The 20,044-nt window shown below is 50.6% G+C and overlaps 1 protein-coding gene across 1 annotated transcript in view; it reads right to left on the reverse strand.

Moving 5' to 3' along the window:
* Window positions 1–20,044, reverse strand: part of BMP7 (bone morphogenetic protein 7) — a 96,903-nt gene that overhangs the window by 48,216 nt on the left and 28,643 nt on the right. Inside the window, exon 2 of the mRNA XM_023231964.2 lies at window positions 10,818–11,010. Coding sequence (XP_023087732.1) covers window positions 10,818–11,010 — 193 coding nt within the window. The remainder of the gene's footprint in view (window positions 1–10,817; window positions 11,011–20,044) is intronic.

Consider the following 20,044-nt stretch of genomic DNA (forward strand, 5'->3'; position numbering starts at 1 on the left):
TCCCCTGGGGGCGAGGGGGCCGTCCCCTGGGGGCGAGGGGGCCGTCTCCTGGGGGCGAGGGGGCCGTCTCCTGAGGGTGAGGGGCTGTCTCCTGAGAGTGAGGGGGCTGGGGAATTCTCCATGGGCCTTGACTCTGACTCCTCTGTGGGTCAGAGAAAGCTCCCAGCAGAGCTCCCGCATAGGGAAAGGTGTGTGGGGAGGGGAAACCTAGAGGTCTGCGGCTCAGCCGGTCCATCTCTCCGAGGAGAGGTGGAGACCCTGTCCAAGGTCGCAGCTGGTGAGGCTGACGTGGCGGGAGTCACCCCCTGAGGAGCCAGACATGGGCTGGAGGAGAAATGCTGTTTACACACATGGCAAGGACCCCTGCCAGGACAACCTGTGGTGGCATCTGCAGAGAAAAGGCTCAAGCACCAGTGATGCAGGGGAAGCTGGAGGATCCCTCTTATGTCAAAGAGCAAGATGAGGGCTTCAGAGATGCTTTTCCTACTGTGCCGTGGGCCCCCGCACGTGGAACACCCAAGGGGAAAGGGATGGAGGCAGGGCTCAGCTGGAGAAAGCTTTCCAAGGAGAATGACCATGACAGGTTTCTTGGGAGGCTCCTGGTTCCAGCCCTCAACCCTACTTGCAAACCTGACTCCCAAACCACCCCCACCCACCCTCTCCCACTTCCGGAACCTGTGGGTTCAACCCCAGAGCAGGAGGCTGAGCCCACTCCCTAAGCCCACAGCATGGAGGGGAAAGAGCCTGCTTTTGAGGATACCTCAAGTGCCACCTTTAAAGCACCCCTACCTAGGCCCTGGGGAAGAGTTAGGAGACAAAGAATCCTCACCCCAAAAAGGCTCTTATAATCTAGTTTCCACTCAAGAAGCAAAGCCACGTGGAGTCCTCTGTGCCAGGCACTGGGGTCACCATAGCCGAAAGCCCAGGGGTTACGAGGACTCCCATCTGGGGACCCCGTGTGGCTGTGACCCAGGTCACCCAAGTTCAGAAGACATCGAGCCACAGCCAGAGCATAAGGATTCAGGTTGAATTTTAAAATAGGTGGGGCTGAGATAGACCGAACAGTAGTGGGAGAGGATTCTGCACCAACTCCCTAGCAAACGCTGGGTGACTGTCACCTTCAGAAACAAGCAAAGCCAGAGAAACACACAGGCAGGAGGAGCCCCAGGAGATGTGGCCACTGAAGGGTAAGCGGTGTCCTGGACAGGACAGAAGGACAAGAAGTAAAAGCAAAGGGGTCCAGAATAAATGACTGACTTTCATTAATAAAAATGCTGATACTGAGTCCTTAATTATGAAAACTGTACCCTATGTGACGTAAGGTGTTAAAACAGGGGAAACCAGGCGTGTCTGCGCTTCCATGTGCTGTGTCTGTGTTTCCGAGGATCTGTCTGTGTTTCCACGTGTTTACGTGTACAGGAGACTGCTGGAAATGAGGCTGGGGCTGAAAGGTATCTGTATAAAGATATCTATCAACACAGGTATCAACAGACATCTATATCCAGGGAGATGGCAAGGCCAGGGCTGACTTCATGGGCGTGTGACCCACACAGTCACACGGGGCCCAACACACAGAAGTACTCCGAGCTTGGTTTCATGCTGTGCTGTTGCTGTCTTGAAATCCTTTATACATTTTTGACAAGGGGCCCAACATTTTCATTTTGCAGTGGGTCCCAAAAGGGACACAGCCAGTCCTGGGAGCTTGTTTTCAAACGTTAATGATGAAAACTCCATGCCCTACACCTGACTAGTTGGGGTTAAACATGGGAACCTGTATTTTTCTCTTCCGATGTATTTCCAGGAGGTTCTGACAACAGCTGGGTTTGAGCACCACCCCGGACAGATGTGTGTGAGGAGTTGCACAGCTGGTGTTTGGTGGTAGGTAGCCGTGAGCAAGGTGAATGGGAAGGTGGGAAGAAGACAGGGCAGTCGAGGGACTTCCCACTTAAGTATGTTCAGCTTCGGCTGTGTCACCCAGAGGCACCTGACATCCCTCCCTCCACCCTGTGCTTCTCAGTCAGCGCCACTCTGCACTGTCTCCTAACTCTTCCCCAGGGCCTAGTTAGAGACCCGTTAAAGATGGGACCCTGACAAGGTCTGCTGACATTTTTGGTTTCACAACTGAGTGTTGGGATGTGTCATTGGCATCTGGTGGGCAGAAGCCAGGGCTGCTACTGAATGCCCTAAAATGCCCAGGATGGCCCTTACCCCAGAGAATGAGCCACCCCCAAAGGTCACTACTGTGGAGGATGGAAAATAGAAACCCTGCCTCAAATGACAGGGTATAAACACTTCAGCTCTCTTGATGGGACTAGGGTGAGGGTGCACCTTTGTCTCCAGAACCTCTAGCAGGAAGAGTGAGCCAAAGTCACGCTATGGGGTGCTCTGCAGCAGCACCGCTCCCTCACCTGGCCTCGCCACCTCCCCACTGTCCGATGCTCCTAAAGGCCTTTCTTGGAAACATTTTCTAATCCTTCACTCTCACAGCCACACAATCCTCAGCTGAGGGTCAGCTTCTGAGAAACCTGACCTGAAACCAGTTTCACTTGATGGCAGCTTCACTCAATTGGCAGTGGCTGCCTCATTTAGAGACCTGTACCAAGGATCCAGGGAAAGGGAGGGCTGGGATCCATTAGCAATGCCTGCCTTGGTCCCGGGAGGAGAAGGGTGGCTTGCGTGCTGGAATGCAAGGCCAGGGTGTCAGCTTTCCTTCTTCCTTTCTTGGGGTGGCAAAATGGAAAGCCATGGGCATTATTGAGGAAAAAGAAGAATATGGCACTGACAGAGGTGGCAATAGGAAGACAAAGGAAGAAGCAGGGTTTGGAAGAACCTTGAGTATTTACCCACATGCCTACTTCCAATCTGAACTTGAACTAGCTTCATTAATTGTGGTTGTCTCCTTTAAAACATCATTTTCCTGGTAAGCCTATATTCCTCACCCTTAGAGTTAATATTTGAGCAGACACTTTTCTTCCCAGCTACAGATGACTGCTTATGACCAAATTGAAAAGTATTAATTCTCTTTGTCTCCTGCCAAAAAGGCTAAAGCGATTACAGATCCTGATTCGAAACACAGATGTTAATACATTTAGAAAAATGAGCTTCTATAGGCAAGCAGAGGCCCAGGGCCAAGCATGAAGTGCTTTTGGAATCAAAGTGCCAAATCAAGTTATCCAGAGAGCTGCCTCCACGAAAGCCTATTCTCCCCAAAAGCATTCCAGTGTAAAGAACCCCAGGCTGCCGCACACATGCTGATGTCTCCCCTATTTGCAAACAAGAACCGACCTACCCTTGGGTACCCACTGGCACACAGCTCTAAATAACATAATTATAATCATCACAGGGAAACATCCATAGGATCAAAAAGTATCATAATTACAAGCAATTTTCACTTTTTGGAAATTGGGCTCAGATGCTGAAGAAAAAAGGCATTCTCGAGTTTCAGTTCTGGAAGAGAAAGCATGCTGGAGCGTTTGCTAGGACGGACTAGCCCCAGGGCAAAGATACCGTGGCCAGCACCCGCTCATCCAGCAGGCATCTGCTGTGCGTGCGCTGGGGCACACAGGACCAGACCATGCAGTGTGTGAATTCAGGAAGCCCACATCCTCAAAGGAGAGGCCGGGTCATGCTTTCATCCTTTCATGCATTCAGTGTCTTACTGAGCACCTATTACGCGCCAGGCTCTAGGAAAAATGGATACCACAGTGAGCAAAACGAACAAAACTCCTGCCCTTGTGGAGCCTCCATCACTGTCTCTGCTGGGCCCCACTCAGATCCCACTCAGATCTTCACTATGCAGCCCACGCTGGCTCAGCAAGGGTCCACATGCTGTCCAAGTCCATGCAACTTCCAAGGGGTGGAATAAGAGGCGGCTCCAGGTGCATCTGCAAAGCCTCACTACACACTGTTGGGACAGGCTGGGCAGGTCACTGGTCTCTGCCTCAGTTTCCTTGTGTGGAAAATGCAAACTGCCCCACCATTTCCCAATTTACAGGACTGGAGTGCTATGAGGAGAAAGAAAAAAGTGTATCCACCAGCCAAGGAAGAAAAACATATGTGACTGGGGAAAGATGTAAGCTTCTCATCCTTAACCCCCAACCCAGAATTGTGCCCGCATTTCCTTGTCTGTGAAAAAGGGTGTGGAAGGAGGCACGGTGGCTCATGTCCGTAATCACAACACTCTGGGAGGCCAAGGCAGGAGAATAACTTGAGGCCAAGAGTTCGAGATCAGCCTGGACAACATAGTGAGACCTCATCTCTACAAAAGTAAAAAACTAGCCAGACATAGAGGTGTGTGCCTGTGGTCCTAGCTACTCGAGAGGTTCAGGTAGGACAATCGCTCCAACGCAGGAGATCGAGGCTGCGGCGAGCTGTGATCACACCACCGCATTCCAGCAGAGCAACAGAGCAAGACCCTGTCTATCTCTAAAATGAAAAAAAAAGAGGGGTGGGCAGGGATAAGGATGCCTCCATGGGGGTTTGTTGTGGGAAGCAGTAAAGAGTCCCTGTTGCATACAATTAGCTTTTGTCATCACGACTGTTCCCAAAGGCAGACATCCCTTCTCCCAGTACAGACAAGCGTCATGGGAGAGAGGAGGCTCCGAGATCGCATTGTGGACCCGGCTAAATCGATGGAAACATAAAGGGAGCAGACCTTTCCCACAGATGGTCTACAAGAGGGCAGGACTGACTACCTTGTGGGGACACCCACTCAGCTTCAGCGCCCATGATATAACACCTATGGGGAATCAGGGAAAATGCGGGCAACCTGCTGAGCCCCCGCCTGCCATAAACACTCAGCGAACGGAAACTGTTGCCGTTGATTCCCAGCTACCACCTGTATGCTCCCTGTGAAGCCAGGCTTGGGATGAATTATGGGAAGAAATAACAGGGACAGAGATCAAAAAGAGCCACCAAGGCCCACCAGATGGCCTCAGACCACAGGACAGGAAGCCAATGGGCATTTGGCCCCCAGATGCTGAATAGGGGATGCTGGCCGTGTCTCCAGCATTAACTGGATTGAACACAGTGGTTTGCCGTCTCTGCCCAGCTGGGTGGCTTTTTCCAGAGGGATCCCTGCAGATCCATGAGAGGACCCCAAGCGGAAACAAAAACATTAAGGCCTGCCAGTCTCGCTCAGGCAGCTTCAGCCTGGGTTCTGGAGTGGGGCCCAGAGAAAGGGGCTGTGAGGAAAAATGCCAAGGTTCCTTGGTGAGGACTGCTTTCCTCTGACCTTCTAGGATATCCTGGAAGTTCCCAGTAGCCAGAAGGAATCCTCCTTGCCTTCTGAAAAGGCTACTCAGGAAGTTGAATTGGCACATCCTGAGAAGGCAGCTCAAAACCAGAGCTCATGCCCTGGGGCTGAGGTGTAGTGGCAAGAGGTTGAAGTCAGGAGATGAGGAAACAGGCACATAGCCTTCAGGAGCAGCAAGAAGCTCCAGAGGCTTCCAGAAGCTTCCAGAAGCCTCTGGAGCCAGAGTCCAAAGCGATCTTCACCCTTAGCCAGTCCCTTTCCTGTGCCATTGAGACTGACAATTGTGTTCTGGACTATACTTTGGGTTCAGTCTTATAGCAAGAAAAACAGTCTTCTCTGAGACACCAAGCTGAAGGGAACATGGAATGTGTCAGAGAAGGCCAACATGGTGAAACCCCATCTCCACTAAAAATAAAAAAATTAGCCAGGCGTGGTGGTACACACCTGTAATCCCAGCTACTTGGGAGGCTGAGGCAGGAGAATCACTTGAACCTGGGAGGTGGAGGTTCCAGTGAGCTGAGATGGTGCCATTGCACTCCAGCCTGGGCGACAGAGTGCGACTCCATCTCTCTCTCTTAAAAAAAAAAACAAAAACAAAAACAAAAAAAAAACAACTATTTCCTTCCTCTTATTTCCTTCCTCTTGGGCATGTAAGACAGCTCATGGGTGAGAAATTAGAGAGATCTTAGCCACCTGTTCATACCCTAGCACACAGGGAGCTTTTAAAGCACACCAATGACAGTTCAACCCCTACGGATCAGGACTATTAAAAGGCGCTGTAATTCTAATGCACAGCTAAGGCTGAAAACCAACTCAGGACTCATCAATGGACCCATCTGAGCCCCAGGTGAGGAAATCAGCACTATGGGAATCACTGAGGCACGGCCATGGCTAAGATGGTGAGTGCTGAAATCTAAGAGCCTGGGTTCGAGTCCCACCTCTGCCGCTTTGTAGCTGTGTGCTCTCGGGCAAGCTACTTCCCACCTCTGAGCCAGGCTCTGCACCTGTAAAATGGGGATGATACATCTTCATAGGAAACTTTCCAAGGCGTGAAACAAAGCTGAAATGTCCAGCACAGCCATAAATAGTAAGCACCACGCAACGAGATGCCTCAACCACAGGGTGGAGACGTGCTCTGGAACGTGACCATGGCTCTCTGCCCAAACACGCTCATGGGGGCTAACGGCAGGGCAAAACCCACCCAGAGTCTTGCTACCAAGTCATGAATCTGCACATCACAAGTTGCCGCCACCCCAGCATCCCCAGGAGACGACTGGGCAAGAAGCCCTTGGCCCACTGCCCAAGGGCTGTCCTGTGAGGGGGCTGCAGCATTCCTCCTACCACATCCAGCCCCATCTACCTTCTCAGGTTCGTGGACCAAAATCATCAGGGCGTCCCCAGGGAGCTTGTCAGAAAGGCAGAAACTCAGGGCCCCCATCCCAGGTCTGGCTGAGGGCAGGAGCCTCTGCCTAGGCTGAACGTATCCAGGAAGGTGAGCGCAGGCCTCCTCTGCCAATCCATCCTGTGCAGTGGGGACAGGCAGGGGGCAGCTCCCTCTTCCTCAGAGTGACTCAGACTGCAGCTGATCCAAATCTTGGCCCTGGAGACCACACTGAGGTCACCCTCCTGGCAGCCAAAGTTGCTGAGATGAACCAGGGGACATTTTCATCCAGCTGCCGACATCATCTCGACCTTGGTGGCAGCTGACTCCCTTGGAGCAGATTCTGCTGCCCTGACTGGCCTTGGCTTCCCAGGGAGGTTCTCATAGGCCAGCTCCTAAAGCAAAGTGTATCACCTACATGTGGGGCAGTGCTGCGGAGCAGGGCAAGCCTGGGATATGCTCGGGGAGAGACGGGGAAGGCTGGGATGGAAGATGCCAGGTCCCAGTTCCACAGTAGAAACAGGGCAAACAGCATGACCCCTACCCCAAACATCTTCACCTTCACCTGGAACCAAAATCTGCACCAGTGGGGAGAGTAGCAAGTCCAGCTCCTGGAAGCCAGGCCCCAGCTGGCCTGGCCTCAGGCCTGGGGTTCAGAAAATGAGGATAAGACTCCAATCCTTTAGCAGTCCCCTCTTGCCCCAGCAAGGCCTCTGGAGCCAAGACCACTGTCCCCAGACCTGCCTCTTAGCCCCCACTCGCTCCACAGCCCGCCAAGGGCGGATCCAACTTGTCTTTCCAGCTGTCTGGGGCCGCGCTTTAAACAGAGCCACAGGGCTGTGGAAGGCCTCCAGCTCAGCTCATTATCGGAATTTAATCTGGATTCCGAGAGATCAAGAGGACTCAGTGGAAAGTGACTCCCACAAGGGGAGAGACGCTGAGGCCGACCCAAAGCCAGCTAATCCCCGGCACCCCCAGGGCTTTCCTGGAGCTCAGGCACAACTTGTCAGATGTCCCAGCCCTGCACAGCTGGACGGCTGGCGGCACAGAGACCGAGGCAGCCACACGGCGGGGGCAGCAGGGCAGGGTCTGGGCTCCCCTGGGCTGAGATCTGCAGGAGGCCTTCAGCTGGAAGAAGCCGTGCGGGCCCAGGCTGTGGACACGCAAAGAATAGCCCCATCTCTGAACAGGCGAGCTGGCAGAAGCGTGGGGGATTCGAAGAGCATTTTCAAGCTCGGGCCTTTGTTCCCACTGGGAGACTGCAGAATTAGGGGAACTGGCTCAGTGGACATACACAGGAAGGCAGTGCCACAGCCACCACCCAGGGCTCTTATCTTCCCAGGGAGGTCTTGCTCCACTTCCTGCTGTGATGACGATGACACTAACGCAGGTGACCATTTATTGAGCACTTCCGGTGTGTGAGACACTGTTGTAAGTATGTCACCCCCTTCCATCCACAGCTCAACTCTGGAAGGGAGATCCAATTATTATCCCCATTTTACAAAGGAAAAAACTGAGGCTCTGAGAGATGACTCTTTCCCAAGGTCACATGGGTACCTGGTGGCAGGATTTGAATCCATGCTCTTAATAGCTAGGGAACTACATAATAGGGGTATCTTGGTTCTAGATTCAAAAACGAAACAACCTGTCCAAAAAAAAATGAATAAATAATATTTGTCTAATTTAACCATTTAACTTCTGAAGAACGGAGGCTTTGCTGCAGGAGGCACAGGAAGAACATGTAGAAACCTAAAGAAAGCGGCTCAGTCTTTCCCTCCACTGCTTCTCACCCTGCTCCCTTCCCTGCTCAATGCTCCCACCTGCCATGTCCTCTCCTCTGCTGGAACGTGAGCTTCCAGAGGGCATGGACTCATGTCTAGTTCATTCTGGTCGATGCCCTCAGGCATGGCATGCAGCAGGTACCTGTGCTGAGGGGGGACTCAGCCACCCAGCAGCCCAGAAGCCCCCAGGAGCAGGACCCCAGCACCAGAATGGGCATCCCCAGCCCAAGTTGCTTGTTGCCAGCAGCCTGGCAGGGAGGACGCCTGGAACGCCCGTCCCTGCTCCAAACACAGTGCTCAGGCCTGCTGCCCAACCCTGCAGCCCTCAGGATCCACCCCGTGGATCTCAGGCAAGACAGCAGAGACACCTCAGACCATGATGGGACCAGGTACCCATGAAGCCAGCAGGAAGGACCAAGAGCTGCCAGAGCTGAGTGGAGAATCCAGATAACAGCCTGGACACAGAGGTTGTGGTTTCATCCTAAGAAAGAAGCTCCCTGGCTGCTGGGAGTAGATGTCGATGTCACCTCCCAGGAGAGCTGCTCAGCAGTGTCTACCAAAGCCACCCACGTGTGGGCTCTCTGACCCCACAATTCTACCTCTAGAACTTTATCGGACTGATAGACATGAACAGGTGTGTCAGCGAGGGTACCTGCCCTGCGGCACCATGCATCAGAGAACAGAGGGGCCAGCATGCACACATGCAAGACAGCACACCCCATGCTGTGGAACAGTGAGGTGACTCAGAGGACAAGGGCACCCCGCGTGAACCACTGGAAAGGGCTGCCGAGGTTCATCGTCCAACGACGAAAGCCAGGGGCAGGAGTGAATGCACTGTGGGGTGCCACAGGTAAAAACAGCAACACAGATCCCTTCGCTGATTTGAGGAGACTCCAGAAACTGGCAGCAGGGGCTGCCTCAGCAGGAGCTGGGAGCCTTCATTTTCACTGTGGTTCCTTCTCTTTCCTTTTGATTTTATACCATGAGCATGTCTTGCCTACTCAAAAACTCTTTTTTTTTTTTTTTTTTTGAGACAGAGTCTCGCTCTGTCACCCAGGCTGGAGTGCAGTGGCACCATCTTGGCTCACTGCAACTTTCTCCTCCTGGGTTCAAGCAATTCTCCTGCCTCAGCCTCCCAAGTAGCTGGGATTACAGGCACGTGCCACTATACCTGGCTAATTTTTATATTTTTAGTAGAGACGGGGTTTCACCATGTTGGCCAGGCTGGTCTCGAACTCCTGACCTCAAATGATCCACCCACCTTGGCCTTCCGAAGTGCTGGGATTACAGGCATGAGCTGTCATACCCAGCCTAAAAACAAATTTTTGAAAGAAATATCGTTCATAAGCGTGGGCTCCAGCTTTGCAAACCTGGGCTCACGTCCTAACGTGGCCACGTTCTCTCTGGGTGGCCTCATTCTTGGCTTCGGGCCACTTTAGTTCTCCCCGTTTTACCGATGAGCCACCACTTCTGAAGGCTACTGTGAATGTGAAACAAGGTATCTCAAGTGAAAAACACTGGAAACACTCAAGACAGTTTTGTTTTCTTGGTACTTAGATGACCACCCCGCTGCCCCCGCCAAATAGCAGTGCTTGGCAAACGTGGCTGTGATGGTTTTTCTGTCCCTGTCTATGGTAACAAGTCCCCTTTCTAGCTGAAGATGCTAGGCCTGCACATCACAAGGAGGTGCCCACACCACCTTTCTTCCATTAATTTCCCTGCCCAGTGGGGACGGCAGACGTCTGACAGCCTGAGGGGTCCTGTAACCCAGCCACTAAGTAATAGGACCTTGGTGATTTTCACCTCCGGACTGTCTGAATAGAATACACCTGCTAAATGTCCCAGCCCTTTTTCTTAGCCTCCTTACTTCTCACAAGACCTTGAAATTAATGCATCTCGATAAATTAAAGACTTTCAACACACATGTTTGGTTTCTGACCTAGTGATTCTTGGAAGCTAAGAGTTCTCTGTTTATTTTTGGTTTGGGTTTTTTTCTTCCCCTAACATTTTATTTTAGATGGCCACCTTAATTAGTTGCCTGACATCGTGCACTGGGTTTCAGAGTAAGGAATGGGAGAGAGGTAGCCCTTCAAAAATGTTTCTTCCCCTTCCCCTTTTCTTCTATGTCCCTTAGCACCCAGCCAGATCCAGACTGCCTATATATACCCATATGGTACCATGCATCCTCGGGCTCCCTGTCCTTCTACTATTCCTGAATTAGTTGTCGGTCATGGTTTTAAGAAAGTGACATACACCATACACCTTCTTTAGAAGGGATAATCTGGTACAGGGCCTGGCACGTGGCTGCACCAATCTGTTCCATCCTCTGGCCATCACCCCCTTTTTCCTCTGCCCCCAGAGGAAACTCAGCACCTCTCCCAGATACTCGTACGGCACCCACCTGCCCAAGTGTTCCTGGAGCACCTGATAAACGCTGATCCGGAACGTCTCATTGTCGAAGCGTTCCCGGATGTAGTCCTTGTAGATCCGGAATTCGGCTGCCGTGACAGCTTCTCCTTCTGGGATCTTGGAAAGATCAAACCGGAACTCTCGATGGTGGTAGCGTGGGTGGAAGAATTCCTTGTCATGTTCCACTGGAAGAGGAAGAGAACACACACCAACACCGAAAGCTTATTAGTGTCTGGGATTCACTCTCAGGCTCTGAGTTCAAGCATCTTGCCTAAGCTAGACGGAAGCATTCCTGTGGCCAGTGACCCCAGGGACCACTGCTCCTGCCGCACTGACACGCTGCAGACTGGAGGGTCACGGGCTCAGACCCCACGGTCCCCGTGGTCATCCTGAACGGCAAGAGCGTGATTTTGCGTCCAACCTGCCAGGAAAAGTAGAGCGCTAACCACAGCCATCCAAGAGGTCCTGGCCAGACCCAGGTCCCAGGGGCTCAGGCCTGGGTTGGAATCTGGCCTTAGCCGATAACCAACAGAGTGGCCCTAGATAAGGTAACAAGAAACCTCTATGGAACCCAATTTCATCATCTAAAAAATGGGGATCATAATCCTCCTTCATGGGTTGTGGTCTGGGTTGAATGATCTCATTCACACAAATAGTTTAACATCTGCTAGGGCTGGATAACTGTTAGCTATTGTTGGCAACCAGAAACCTTACTGTGCCTACTATGGGACGTCTCAGGGGTTCTCAGCCCTGGAAGCACATGAAAATCATTGTGGACACTTTTAGAAAATATCAATGTCCTGGCCCAGGTGTGGGCTGGTAAACATTTAACAACCGGCTCTCTGGGGCCTGATCTGAAGTGCCCGCTGACTCCACAGTGTAAATACCACCATCTTGGCAGATTTCAAGATACCAATGTGAGGTTGCTGGACATGGATGGGAAGACAAGCACACAGCGGGCTCCAGCACACAGCTACTCCTACCCCTCCTGAACCAAGGGAATCAGTATCTTTTTAAAGCACCCCCAGATATTTCTAATGAGGTGCCAAGGTTTACAGCCACAGCAGTGACTAACAGCAGTAAAAGAAGTGAATGGCAGAGTGGGGGTGGGGGTTGAAAATGACTTCAAGACAAAATAAGGCAAAAGGCATCCACCCTTCTGCCTTCTCCTGGCAGCAATATTAGATTAAGATGTCATTTCCATTTCATGAATGATAAGCACCAGGATGAAAGCCCAGGAATGGTGTTTCTGGGTTGAGAGCTGTGGCTCCTGTGGATCATGCCCCCTCTGGACCAATACAGAGCAGGAATGACACTGGGAGCCACAGAGTGCTGGAAGGGACAGAATGACCACACTCAGGCCAGTGGGCAGAACCTCCAGACACCTTTCATCTGCTGGAAAATACAAGCCCATCTCCACTTCCTGTCTGGGGGTGGGGAACTGGAGAGAGAGGGAGAAAGAGCAGAACCAGTGTGGCCACCAGATTGGTCAGAAGAAAGGAGAAATACGATCAGCAAGCTCCAGCTCTCAGGCTGGGTTATGGCTGCCTGGCGCCCAGTGGGACAGCAAGATGGGAACACCAATGAGGAAGAAGTTCACAGCACTGGCAGCCCCAAGACCCATTTAAGCTGCACTGCTCCATTAAAAATAATCTGGTTTAAACCTTAACAATAGTCCAAAGAGAGAGCCGGGTGAGAGCAGGGAGCGTGGGGGAATTATCCACTCAGGCTGTTTCCTATCAGGAAGAAGGGGCAGATGGAGTCCCTGAGGCTGGGGGCTCTGGCTGGGCACAGGAGCATCCCTGTCTTTGGAGACACCTCAGGAAGATGACCTTTGAACCACAGGTGCTAGAATCCTGGGCCATATATGGAGAGCTGGCAGGAGGGAAGGACTCTCCAGAAACTGTTCCAATGTTCCTCCAGTTGACCGCCCTCCTTGTCACAACACGCCCCTCATGCCCACAAGGAACCCTTCTCTCCTGACTAATCTATGGGACAGGCCATGACTCCACAGTGTAAACACTGCCGTTCTGGCAGATTTCAAGCTACCAACGTGAGGTCGCTGGACATGGATGGCAAGAGAAGCACACAGAGGGCTCCAGCACACAGCTACTCCTACCCCTTCCTGAACCAAGGGAATCAGTATCTTTTTAAAGCACCCCCAGATATTTCTAATGAGGTGCCAAGGTTTACAGTCACAGCAGTAGACTAACAGCAGTAAAAGAAGTGAATGGCAGAGTGGGGGTGGGGGTTGAAAGAGAGACAGAAGGCCATGGGGATGTCACCAATCCCCCCCCCCTTTGATTTACAGAGAAAGCAGGAGTCTCTGTAAAGGGGCAGCCACTTGGGAACAAGTGAGTCTCCGGAGGTGACCCCAGGTGGGAAGGCAGGGCAAAGGGTCTGACTGTGTATCGTGGGACTGCCCGGGGCCAGTTCTCTGTCACCTTTCCAGTTCAGTCGACCCTCATGCCAGCCCTAAAACGTGAGCAGCCCGAGGAGGTGAGTACAATCCCACATAGGTAGGTGGAGCATGCACCTGAGACCCAGGAGGTGTCCAGTGACCTCCCCAGGGTCAAAGACCTGGGATTCAAGCCCAGGTCCTGCCCAAACCAGAGGCCTGAGCCACCATGCATCACTGTGGCTGCATGAACAGCTCAGCAAGGGGCGTTCCTTTGCTTGCTTGCTAGAACTTTTTAACTGCACTGCTGCATACATGTAGCATGTGTGTAAACCAAAGTAAACCCAGTCATGGAGATTCCTCTGGGTCAAGAGACAGAACACCCCATTTCCCTCCCTGGACCTCTCAAACTATAGGTTAGTTTTGCCTGGTTTTGAACAGTCCTTGCAGGGCCTCTTTTGTATCTGGCTTCTTTCATTTAGCAGTGCTGGTGTAATTCATCCACGTCACCGTGCATGCTCGTTCATCCTCACTGTCGTATGACAGGCCATCGTTGTATTAGACCACAATTCATGTATCTATTCTACAGTTCATAGGCATTCAGGGAGTTTCCAAACTGGGGCTCTGAAAGCAGTGCTGCTATGAACATCATAGGGCATGTGTTTCACGTCTAGAAGTGGAATTGTGTATGTACGGCTTTATTTCCCTGGAAACTGTTCTCCCAAAGCATTGCATCTAAGAGGTTTTGAAGAGTGTGCTAGGAAAGAGGTGGAAGAGGCCAGGTCTGCCCATGAAGGAGGTGGCACAGTCTTGGGACAACTCATGGCTTCTCAAGTGCTTTTCTCCAGGGGACCAGGAGAGGTGAAGCACAGATGAAGTCTTGTTCCAACCATCTCTGTTCTCCACCAGAGCACGGCCAGACCTCCAAAGACCAGGAGGAGCCTTTGATGTGCCGTGATTCAACTTTCAGCAGAGAGGGTTGCCCCTGCAATCATGCACAGGAGCAAAGTGCAATGCCTTGAACACAGCGGGTCCCCAGCAAACCCCAGTTCCCTACTCCCAGCGCTGGATGAACCCAGCTTCAGAACAGCCCCACTGGGAGATACACAATCAGACTGAGCAGAGAAAGGGGATGGGGAGCATCTGTTTTACAACTGAGGACGGCTGAAGAGCCCAGAAGTGCAAAGCGCATGTTTACTGAGTGCTTACTCTGTGAGCCCCACACTGAGCACTCTTTGCCAGCATCTGCTGGAACCTCATGAGGCAGGATTGATCCCCATTTTACAGATGAAGAAACTGAGGCTCAGGGGGGCCAGGTAACTTTCAAAGGTCACAAGCCAGGTGAGTGGCTGAACTCCAAAGCTCACCCTCTTGACCTTCACACTCTCTAGAGCCAGGTGGCCTGAGTTTGATCTTGGCTGTGGCACTTACCAGCTGTGTGACCTTCCCCAAGCGACTTAATCCCTGTGTGTTCCCCTCTCCCTAGAGATAGTAACAATGGCCCTTTCTCATGGAGTTGTTGGGAAGATCACAGGAGACATTTGCTCACAGGAGAAAGCCACAGGAGAGCCATTTGAGTCTGCCATTGTTACAGGTCCTCTAAAACAATGAGCCAGAAGAATGACAATCAATGCAGAAGCAGCAACATGTGCTGTGGGCATTTACACAGTGCAATTATGATTACATTTGAAAATAAAAAGTGCAATAGACCGAACAATAAAGATATGTTTGAATTAGCATGACACAAACACAGGTACAATCATTAGAGTCATGCCCAATGAAGAAAGAAAACACTGATACATAATCACAAACACAAGGTTTGTTGCAACAGCTGCAGGTACAACTGTTTTTAATATGTAAGATAAACTGTACTCTGTTAAGGTATGGGAGTTACAAGGTTTCTCTTCTAAAAAGCAACTCAGGGATAAAGTAAGGAACTAAATTTCTTGCAAACATTTGTGGGCTCCTTGGTATGGCTTTCTGAGAGAATTTCCTTCATTAATTAATTGGAGACTATGAGAAGCAGGAGCCACAATGTTACTCTGTTCTCCCTGAAACCCACATTGTCACATGTTCTGAAAATAATTTTGTATCCATTATCAAAGAAAGAACAGTCATGAAGTACACACACACACACACACACACACACACACAAATAAGCAGTGGATAATTCAAAGTCCAAACCAAATTCCAAATCTCATCTTTCCAAGGTTTTCCTTTTCTATAGAAGCCGCTCCACAGCATGGAATCTGCACCATTTCAACTCAAGTCTCAAGATGATTGAATTGTTACCACTAAAATAGGTAGAAGCTTGCATGTATTTTTCAGGTGAAAGTATGTCTTTATACTTTCTTCTAAAGTTACTGTATATAGTTGATTACCCAGGACTTGAGTTTTAAACTAAATGTCTAGAGTTGACATCTCCCCACGCCCACAGGGAAAAGCTTCCTTAGGAAGCCAAGAGCCTAGGATTCCAGCTTTTCCTCCCTCTACCTCGTTACATCCCAGCACCCCAAGGGCTGAGAGAGCTCACAGGCATTAACAAAGGTCTTTCATCTTCAAAAAATTAAAAGGACCTAAATCCCCAAGACCAAAAGATAAGTCCAATGAAAATGGATTCCAGAAAACACCATCCTGACAGAAAGCAGCCCCATCACTGTCCCAAAGACAAGACCAGTGTCTTTCTTTTACAAAAACCCGAAATAGCCCCAAAACTGACCCTAAGAGGGGAAATTCTGGGCTGGAGGGTGTCAATAATGGGTTAGAGGCAGGTAGGAACAAGAAGCTGCCCACTCGGGCGCCACCCCCCCGCCACGTGATCCTTTGCCACGTCAGGGAAGACTTATGTGCCAGATAGGAGTCACACCTGCCCCCAGCATCACTCAGGAGTACCTTACCTCTCCCTAACATCTGGCGTTCTTCCTCCCACCTACAGTTATGAGAAATATTCAAGCAAACCCCTAAGTTGTGGTTGTCTGATACAAAGGGAGGGCCACAACCAAAGAAACTGGCAACCCACTGTGTAGACTTGCAGAGGGCAGCTCATGCTTACACAGAACCTGCAGTATTCAGAGTCGTGCTTTATGGGACAGTATTTAACACCCTAAAAATTAGGGGTATGAACCCAAATATATGCATATGTACAGCTGTACATCATAATACGCAAAACTAAATGAACACAATAAATTGTTACAAACACAAGAAAACAGTACAGAAGATATATTTCTCCTGTTGCCTGGGGAGTCACTTTGTGCTGGGCATACATAGCTCATCAGGATGAGCAAAGTTGGGGCATGGCTCACTGCGATGCACAGGTGATAAGGAGCCTTGCCCATGTCCCCCCACCCCGACTCCCCATCCCTTGTGTGTCTGTCTCTCTTGGAGAATCCATCATCACTGTCCCAGTTGAGCCATGGGACTCCAAGGGAGCCACCATCTTGTTCCATGACCCTCTTCTCCCCAGTTGAGGGACGGGAGGAAGCCAGTCTTAACTTTGGCCACACATAGGCCTTCTTTTATTTTTATTGGAACCTGGTGTGAAAGAGCCCCTGTTCACTCCCCCGCCTTGATTTCTAAGGATGTAATCCAGTGCTCCGGGAAGCCCCTTGCCAGCACCCTGCAGGGAAGGCTGTTCTGTGAGAAAGAAGCTTCCAAGTACAGAGGACTGAGGTTGGAACTGAGGAGAGAGACCTGCTGGGTTGATCCCCTGGTCTGGTAGTCTCTGCCCTTCCTGAAGTTTGGGTTTCAGCTCTTCCAATCTACAAGTTATGTTGAAATCCTTCAAAGAAGTCCCTAACTCTAAGCTAACTCTAGTCAGGCTGCTGCCTGACTGCAACCAAGGCAGTTCTGAGCAAAACACACACAAGCCCAATTATATATACACCCAGAAGTGGAAATGGATGGGCAGGAAACACTTCCAGGTAGCTGTGTTCTCTCCAGATGACCATTCACCATGAAAACTGCTTTCTTCAGACTTGGATCATTCCCAAATGTAAGTAATCTCCCTTGACTGAGCTCTGTAAGAACAGGACCCATGACTGTCTCAGCTCTGGATCCCATGCCCTGCACAGCCTGATGCTTAGCAGGGTCTCATAAATCTTCCACACTGAACACATTCCTCTTCACGCAATTCCTTTCTAGTTTAAGTAAACTACTTTGTTGACAATGTACACACAGTAAGGCACACAGACAAGCGTTCAGCAAGTGTGATGAATTTCCACAATGTGAATACACGTAGAGCAGGACACAAAACATTTATTACCAGCTCTGAAGTCGTCCAGATAGGGGCCCCTCCCAAACACCAGTCCCTGCTTCCCTAAGGCTGACTGCCTTCCTAATACCCAAAACCGCAGACTGGCTCTGCCTCCATGACACCTGACTATGGAATCACAAATGTGTTCTCTTCTGCGTCTGCAGCTTTCGACAGCCTCACTCATGTGGTTCTGTGTACCAGTGGTCCATGCGTTCCCACTGCTGTCTAGAACCCTGTCATATGAATAGGACACAACTCATTTTGTTATAGTCATTTGGGGAGTTTCCAGTTTGAGACAAACTGTGCTGCAATGCATACTCCTGTGCATGGTTTTTGGTGAACACGTGTCCACTGGGTAAATGTCTTGAAGCAGGATTTCTGGGTCAGAGGGTAGGCACGTTCAGCTTTAGTTCCACATCTGACTGTTTCCATGGCAACAATTTTGGGGAAACAGGGTATGAGGCCAAAGGAGACAAAGTCCCTAAAGAGATCGTTCATTTTCGCTGATGTTGGCAAATCCCAGTGCCTGTGTTTAGGTATGAGGAAGGTGGGAGGCAGCTCTGCAGGTGGTGGTTCTTCCCAAGAGAGGTGCTGAATGGACGCTTAAGGAAGAACGGAGGCCCACTAGCCCCAGAGGACAAGGAAGGGCACTGCAGGCAGAGGGAACAGCGTGACCAAGGGCCCAAGAGACAAGAAACAGGGCATGCTGGAGAGTTTAGGTGAGAAGTTTGCTGAGAAAAACAAGAAAAAAGCAACAAATTCCTCATTGGGAAAATGCCTGAATGTCAAGCTAAGGGGTTGATCTTTGATGTCATCAACCATGATGGCTTCCTCCCTTGTTAGACACAAAGCAGTGCCCTGACCAGATCTATTTTAGATAGAGGACTGGTGACCCTGTGGAAAGTGGATTGGTTATAGGGAGTAAGGACAGAGGCAGGGAGCTCAGAGGAGGCTCTGGATCAGAGATGATGCATACCCAGTACATGCGCCCTGCTCCTCCCTCCTGGCACCCGAGGCAGGCATCACTAAACAATCGCAACACTCTTTTCTTAATTCTGGCACCCAGGCAGCCACTATCAATCCTGACTGGCTCAAGAGAAAAGATGTTAGCATTTTCCATCCCTTGTCAGGACCCCAGAAGTGTAATGGACCAGAAGTGCTTCTCTAGGGGAAGGGACAAGACAATGGGTCAAAAGCAAGCATATGAAGAGGGGGAACTAGAGGATGCTACCCACTGCTGGCCTGGAATGCCAGGAGGGCGATAACACTATCAGTAGATGTCAGTGCAGGAGAGATCGCTCAGGTGAGGTGGTGGGGGAAGAAAACACGTGTGGCTGCAGACAGGTGAAACTTGAGATGACCTGCAGAAAATTCAACTGGACAGTTGAAAAAAGAGGTTTAGATAACCCTGGCAAGAATGCTCAAGCTCGGAGCTGTTGAATTGAGTTTATGGATAAAGTTATGCAGGAAAAATGCATTTATGATGAGAAAGACCAGCATGGCCTTGAAGCAATATGTTGGGACTCCCTGGGAGAAGGAGAACAATGCCACCAGAAGGACTTGGTCCAAAGGAAGGGCAGGACCAGAGGACAGGCAGGGCAAGATGGCCCAACAATGGCTAGATTCAGAGAAAGGGGGCAGGGAGATTCCTCTTCCAGTGACCATTCACTGGATTTGGTCACTGGCTGCTCAGAGACCTCAGGAAGCAGCTCTTATGGGGACAGCCATGCAGAAAAAAAACACCTGACGAGCAAGACTGTGGCCAGTTACATATGAAAGATATTTGTATCCATGAAAAGGGAAACCATCAGCCCAGGCAAAGCCGCCTTCATTTCCTCCCGAAGCCGCTCTCCCAGCCAGGGCTGGAAAGAGTTGATAAATGGATAGTAAATAATCACCCAGCAGCTCCTTCCAAAACTTTATGGTCTTCAGAAAAAAATCGGTGAACCTTCCAGACTATGCGGTCCTCTCGCTGCCCCCAAAGATGCTGCTAAACTACGAGGCAGGAACAAATATTTTATGAGCGAAGGGATGCTTTCCAGGCAAAAACCACAAGTCCAGCATTAGAGTTCCTCACTCAGAGTCTGGTTTCTGTGAGCACAGACTAGTCCTAAGTGTTCTTCAGCTCCAGTTAGGGGCTGGGGACAGACCTCTGCACCCCGCTTTAATGAGGATGAAGCTCAAGGAACTAAAAGAACGTATCAAAGTCTACATTATAACCAGAAGTTAGAACTGGGTTTTCATGGACCCGAGGACTGCTTAGGGCCCCATATCCCGGCACTTCCCGGGTGCCCATTTAACTCTGAAACTACCAACCCTGGCTCGTTCTTTTCCTGGAGGGCTATAGCTCATCTGGAAGGTTCTGGCACACACCAGAACTCACTGGAGCTGACTTATCCCGGCTGCTGTTAGAAGGCAGTTTACGGCCCGCAATTTCAGGGATGTGAAATTTGATGACGACTCTTCATTCATTCATTCAAAGATTTCCATGGCAAGATTAAGGAGCTTGAAAAAGCCACCAGAGGCATGCAATAACTCCACTACTCTAACAGGAAAATGTTCTCTTAAT

The sequence above is a fragment of the Piliocolobus tephrosceles genome, chromosome 20, assembly GCF_002776525.5.
Source record: "Piliocolobus tephrosceles isolate RC106 chromosome 20, ASM277652v3, whole genome shotgun sequence".
Lineage (NCBI taxonomy): Eukaryota > Metazoa > Chordata > Mammalia > Primates > Cercopithecidae > Piliocolobus > Piliocolobus tephrosceles.